At 27.8% G+C, this 7,123-nt stretch overlaps 1 protein-coding gene across 2 annotated transcripts in view; it reads right to left on the bottom strand.

Annotated features, from left to right (window-relative positions):
- The window catches only part of LOC106471987 (phospholipid-transporting ATPase ID-like), a 108,552-nt gene that overhangs the window by 29,397 nt on the left and 72,032 nt on the right, over positions 1 to 7,123 (bottom strand). For both annotated transcript variants that reach the window (XM_022401407.1, XM_013932619.2), the window contains exons 4-8: positions 4,112 to 4,225; positions 2,485 to 2,583; positions 1,893 to 2,027; positions 1,399 to 1,469; positions 880 to 962 (exon numbers count right to left, since the gene is read on the bottom strand). In XM_022401407.1, the coding sequence (XP_022257115.1) occupies positions 880 to 962; positions 1,399 to 1,469; positions 1,893 to 2,027; positions 2,485 to 2,583; positions 4,112 to 4,225 (502 nt within the window). The remainder of the gene's footprint in view (positions 1 to 879; positions 963 to 1,398; positions 1,470 to 1,892; positions 2,028 to 2,484; positions 2,584 to 4,111; positions 4,226 to 7,123) is intronic.

Below are 7,123 nucleotides of genomic sequence, written 5' to 3' on the forward strand. Positions count from 1 at the left end.
ATGTGATATGCGAAACTTCAGAAAATCCTTCTCAGATCCAGAATGATCAACAATCCAGATAATTTTATGTAGTGTGGTGAGGAGTCTCAACCTTAATGTGTCCATGAAATTTGGTACAAATCCGATCACACTTTACAGAGTTATTAACTAAAAACCCGAGAAAATGCCCTGTCTCTCTTCTTGTGTAAACTTTTCATGTATATTGTGTATATATATATATTGTTTTTGAGATATGCATGCAGAATCACAGACAGACATACATGAACCTGAATGCAATACCCTCGCCCTCACTCTGAGATGAGGGTAATTAAGCCAACAATTATAAATGAGGCTTATCAATAAAAAAGGATGAACAAAAAAAATTTTGAAAAAATCTATATATGAAATACTTAATTAGGTAATTAAAAATATTAATAAATTACTTAATTACTGGTTTATCTTTAAATAATAAATTTAAATATTCCATTTTCTTAGATTTTTTTTATCAATCCTTGAAAAATAATAATTATTATTATTTTGCATATAAAAATCTGCTAAATATATTTGTACAACAGAAACTTTTAGCCATCCATTGTTAACATAAAAGGTAAGTCAACAATCTGAAACAATTACATGATATTACACAAATTTTCTTGGGGAACATTACATGTACATCATCTTTTATAACTTATCTTTTAAACATTTCCAACATATTTAATAACTTGTCTATAAAATGTTTTATTTTGCTATATTTTTACAACAAACTCAAAATTACATCCTAAAATAATCATAAACATAAAAAATCTTAAAATATATTTATTTTATAAATTTATAGAAAGATTTTTAAGCAATCACGTTACTTAAATTTTAAATAAATATGCTGTATGTTTTTATAAATACCATTAAACTCTCCTATCTTTACGTTGTCTTCCATTAATTCAGCAGTCTCTGGTAGGGCTTGCTTACATTTCAAGTTTGTTTCCCTAAAGATAAAAATTATCAAAATTGAATACACACTGTGAGAAAAAAGTATTCCAATTATAAATGACAATATATGACCAATCAATTCTTATAACAAATTAACAAAACTGTATTTACTGATACTCTTGATGATAAACTATAAAAATACAAATATTTTTTATAATAAATTCTGAACTGATTATGTAGCTAGCATTGCTACAACACAACCTCATGATTTTAAAATAATTACATCATAATACTAACAGTGCAGAATCTCCAAGATGAAAAAAATTAAACTAAATAACTTTCTCCTTAATGCCCTGTAGTTGAAAGTTCTTATAAACACAATAAATTTAAAAAACAAAATCTTTTCATTTTTTTTCAAGATTCATTATGTCTGAATTCATGAGCTGAATAAACAAAACAGTGCTTATTTAAAATGGTAAAGCATTACGTTACCCATCAAGTTCTGCAGTTTCTATGTAACAAAGTCCATTGGGTTCACTAGTGGATAACAGCAATAAATCAGCCTGCAAAAAATATGTAATGTTCTAAACACCTTGCAATTCAGAGAATTAAATTTCAAAGTTAACATACATTTATGTGAAAATACAAAAAGACAGTAAAGAGTAACACCAATAGTAAAGATATCTTTGAGAAGCAGCCTTGACAATACAATAATAATTATTAATTCTTCATTTTTGTTAAATATTACTTACTTCAAAATTCTATAAAAAGAAATATGAAATTTTCCTCCTTTACTTGTAACAAAACAATATTTTTTTCATTCCTTTAAGAAATATTTTAGAAAAGAATCAAATCTCTCTCACTTTACTGTAATAGCTTAAATAGTTACCTGGTCCACAAAAGATAGTTATAAAAAAAAAAGCCCAAATCTTTAGTTACTAGGTATGAGTAGATTTTAGAACATATTGATATATTTTTATACATACTGCAACAAACTGATCATTCTCCATTCTTATTATGTCTCCAACTTGTACCTTGTGCCATCGTTCATCTACAAGTTTTCCATTGCGTAGCACGTGAGAACTTCGATTATTTACTTGATTGTCACTACGAAGTCGTTGCTAAAATTAAATTTGTTTTCCTATGAATAATTCTCTATAACAAATATAAAGTAATTATATTTTTCTTATTTTAAAGTGATTTTTATTGTTCAGTTATAATAAATAGAAGTTGGAAGACATATACAGTTCTGTTAATTTTTGTCAAATTATTCACAGATTATAAAACTTCTCTTTCAAATTACTTGAGAAAGGTTTAAAAAAGTTATAAGTAGCATAAGACAATTAGAGAGTATCTTAATAGAATCTTTAACCTTTTTCTGTCAGTGGGTCACACTTGGAAGTAAAAACTGTCCGATGTAGAGCAAACATAAAGAAAAACTAAGTTTCAGATATTACCTTGTCTATATTTAGATGAGAACACCACGTGTCATATAAAAAGTAAAAAAAAATCAAATACTTAATTATTAGTAAAAAAAAAAGAGTCAAAAAAATAATATTTATCAAACAGAATGCTCACAATATCATCAATGGCATCCTTAAGTGCAGTAATAGTAAGCACAACAGCTAAAGGCACTGCAGTGGTAATTGGTGTTAAGGAAGATATCTGTGGAATTAACTGTGAAAAAGAAAAAAGTTTTATTTCAGTATTAAAAAAAAGACAATGTAACCTTTTAAAACACATAAATATTCTTACAACAATCTTAAAAAAGTATTGTATTTTTAAAAAAATTAAATGAGTTATCTATATATCAATATTATAAACCTGAAATATAAAGCAGCTGCATCCGTGAAATGAATAAAACCTCTTCATTATGAAAAAGTACCTGTTACTCATAATATTCTTTAATACATAGTATTCCGTTGATATTCATGAAAAAGGTTTAGGTTTGACTGAAACACAATTAATGCTGCTGTTCATCTGACAGTTAAAACTGAAAAAGAATATAAGTATTATACTCATATGTAGTGAAATCACCTGCTAAGATTTATTTTCCTATTTTACACATTTTGACCAACAGTTACTGTTTTTAAACAGGTTTTGCTCGAACAGTCATATTCAAGCAATAAAACAAGACTGTAACTTTTGTAACAAGTTCTCAGCTAAAAGTTACCTTCAGAATAATTTTCAAAAAGTTCATAAAAATAATTTATGAAGAAGTGAAAGGGACTTTCAGAAATGTTTCTTGAGCATTAGCAGTTTAGTTTAATTTAAAAATTAGATAAGAGTTTTGTAAAGTTAATCATGTAAGTTTAATTTTTCAAATGCCAGAAAGTTATTAAATAAGAAAGGCTTAACACCATTTATTAATAAATTAATTAAATCTAACAGCTAATTGATGAGTGTGAGTGCTTTTCTGGAGTTTACTTGTTTTGAATACTACAGAAGATGTGATATTTTAGCTTATCACTCAAGTACTGTTGTGTTAATGTTCATTATTTGTTGCAATTTATGCAAATAAAGTGAAATTTTATTTCATTTTTCAAAAAATATCTGAATACTCTGTCAACCAAACCACCCCTAAATCCATAAAAGCCTGCTATTTGACAATCGGTTTAATTAAAGTGTGAAGAATGAAAATTCAAACAAACAGCTTTACTCTATTTACATATATATCAAGTAACTGCTGCTGCCATCTATAGACAAAATTGAGTTATATTCTATAAAAATATTAAAATTTCTAGCAATTTAATATAAAAAAAAAACCACTATCACCAACTGAATTATAAACTAACGTAAAATATAAGCTATATCACTCAACAGGTATACAGTGAATGAAATAAAGTAGAATCACAATAAAATACAAAAGTGATATGCAAACAAATCTATTTTATCTATTTTTATGTTTCTTTATGCTTAATATAAAAATGAAATGAATAACAATTATATGGTGAAGCTTAGCTTAAATTCTCCTTTTTATATAATATTGAACTTTATTTTTATATCAACTGAAAGCTATGTGCATCTAGTCTTATTATGAAAGTAATCTGAACTATATTGATATGAAATGGAAACTAAAATGAGGCTTATCTCAAATCTTTTAGAACTCTATTATTCACAAGTAGTGCCAAATTAAATTTTACTTTTTTTTTAAATAATGATCTGCTTGTGGGTGTTAAAAACAGTCAAGACATAAAGAGCTTACTTGCAATATCAATAAGCATAAGAAGTAGAAATTAGCTAATCGTTGGAACTGTTCAAATAAATTCCTTGGTAGAAAGGTCAGGATGGTATATTTTGAGGTCTTGATGTAATTATTCTATGGAAAGAAAAACACATTTTAAAACATTTATTTGTATGTTTTAATATAGTTTATAAGAGTCATACATATGACCATACAGATTAGCTTACAAATTAAAGAAGTAAGAAAAGTTTCAAACATTTCAACTAGATTATACAAACTTAAAATACTCAAATCAATAAATTCAAGTCATCATGTTCTATCTATAGCAAACTTAGAGCATCATCCAAAAATACTGAAAAAACATATTACATCTTACCACTTGTATAATTCTAAATTTATTCAGCTCCAACTTTTAAATGGAACAAAGTATTGTTGGCAGTGGTATTTTCAAAATCAATGGCATATAATACAACACCTTGATTAAAGAACACAGTCTAAGACTTCTAAAAGCTCAGATGTTTAGAGCTACTGACCAGAGGGAGAGCAATCAGTCAGCAGCACCCACCACCTATGTAAGTACTGTTAACTAAATAACAGAACTGACTTTCACAGTTATAATGTCTACACAGTTTGATAGACCAGGGAAAGTTAGCAGAACATCATGGCTCAATCTTGAACCTTCTGATATGCAACCCAACACTAAACCATAAGGTAACAGTGTATATTAAACATGTATAAATGATACTTTAATATACACTAAAAATACAATTTCATTTTATTAGGTGGAGACATTTATGTTTAGTACATACACTTCAACTATTTTTTTTTAATATGTCAGTTTGGTCTTGATAACTACAAAATACAGTGTGTGTGTGTGTGTATGTATACATCAATTGAAGAGATCAGACAGAATCAGCCAACATAAACGACTAATATAAAATGATTTACTCTACACAAATACATAAAAAATAATTTAATACTATATTGATTCACAATAATAATTTCTTATCCATGACAATAAAAAAAAAATGGTTTAAATCTAATTTAAAACCTCATAAAAGCCTAGCACTTTCAGCATGTGGGCCCATTTTTATAAGCTGAAGAGAGATCCACTTGTTAAAAAATGGCTATGGTTTTTATCGCATTTATGAATTTGATGATGTCTTGTTGAATGCCTATACAAAACAGTGCCAAGATTACAAGGAATGGAGGTTTGTCATGGTAAAAGTACAACCAGATGAATGTTAATATGATAAGCATACACACATGTGAATATGTCATATGTAGAATGTTTCAGTATAATTTGAAATTACATTTTTTTATGATGTCAGCTATTAAAGATTTTGTATACAGAGTACATGTTGTTTTTTAAGGCTTTTAAATTGTCTCTAGTTTTCTCTCTATTAAACTTTTAAATATCAAATATTCCCATAATATAGCATCCTAAAGAAATGCCATGGTCTAAATATTATTTTTGAGACTTGAATAAAGTCACGGGTGCATATTTTCTGAGTTTTGCTATAGTAGTATAGAGTTTGAATATGTAGAAAATAATATGTGCATGTATATAAAAATGCAAAGATATTTTATTACAAACTGAGCTATATAAACAAAACTTCACCTTAGGTTCCCAAATGTAATAATGTTTAATGATTTAGTAAAAACAGCCAATTGTATTATAGCTAATTACGATGAAATAATCCTTAATTTGCCCATTGTTTACCTTGTAATTAACACATAGAATGCAACGAGTACACGTTTTGGGTAACCACTCCCACACGTTACACAACAAATCCAAAGTACAATTTTCTAAGTTAATACAGGTATGTAATATCCTACTAAAAGGACCACTGTAATGACATCATGGTCCCTTTTTTTCCTGTATAAACCAAATTTAAGGTTCTTATACAGAGCACCACAAAATAATTAGGAAACCCCATACACAGGATCAGTGGAGTAGTGCTAAATAAAGAAGTACTGTAATGCGTTTAACTGTGTAAGGTGGGATTCATCCAAAACAGTGACAGTAAAGTATTCTGGCTAAAAAAAAATTAAAGGTACGCCATCCTCAAACGTTCCTACCCTACTACACCTCTGCATAGAATGGGTTGTTATGCTTATTGTCAACATATGCAAGGCACGTAATCAAACAATGTGTTGAGGAGCAGCTATGGAGATTTACTTTAGTAGTAGGATTGTATTAATCTGCCAGAAAATTATTAAAGAAGATATTAGAGTTTATAATAAACATGTTCAATGGTGTATGTTTAATGTGTGTATCATTATCAAGTTTGTTCTTTGTTTGGCAATACTCTAGGAAATCATGATTAGGATCAAAATACTAGTGGGAATTGCAAGAATGTTTTTAAATTTATGCATCAGTTAGGTAAGTTTAAATATATTAACTGGATAGACAGTGAACAGTTCCTTCTAAATTAACAGTATGCATAACTACATTCATTGTTTATGAACTCGGAGAAAATTTCCATTTCTAAAAACCTGGTTTCTATTATTGGCAATTAACTTCTGGTAAATGATTACTATGAATAATTAATTAAAATCATGAAAACTATAAGTGTGTATTCAAGTGTAAGGCATATACAGAAAAATAAATGTCCTTCCAGACATCAATGAAGTTATAACTTTCATTTGAATTATTTTCTATGTCTATATATTTTTGTACTCTTGAACTATTATATATCAAAAATCACAGAGTGATCATCAATATTTTATGAAATATCAAAATTTACTGTATCAAAATATCAAAATTTACTGTATTCATATTATTTAAAATGTTTCTTTCCAGATGAAGTATTAGTACTTGGAGCCGACAGCCCTCAGTTAGAGAAAAGCTGCACAAGGACTGAACCCAGAATTTTAGCAATAAGCTATATATACATACACATCAAGATACTGTCGTAAGGATCAAACCAAAAATTTTTGCATTTTAAGCCTTCAAGTTTAACAATGAGCCACTGGGAAGACCCTACAGATCTACATCAACTATCTCCAATATATATATATATTGTTACG

Source organism: Limulus polyphemus, unplaced genomic scaffold (genome assembly GCF_000517525.1).
Source record: "Limulus polyphemus unplaced genomic scaffold, Limulus_polyphemus-2.1.2 Scaffold116, whole genome shotgun sequence".
Taxonomy (NCBI): domain Eukaryota; kingdom Metazoa; phylum Arthropoda; class Merostomata; order Xiphosura; family Limulidae; genus Limulus; species Limulus polyphemus.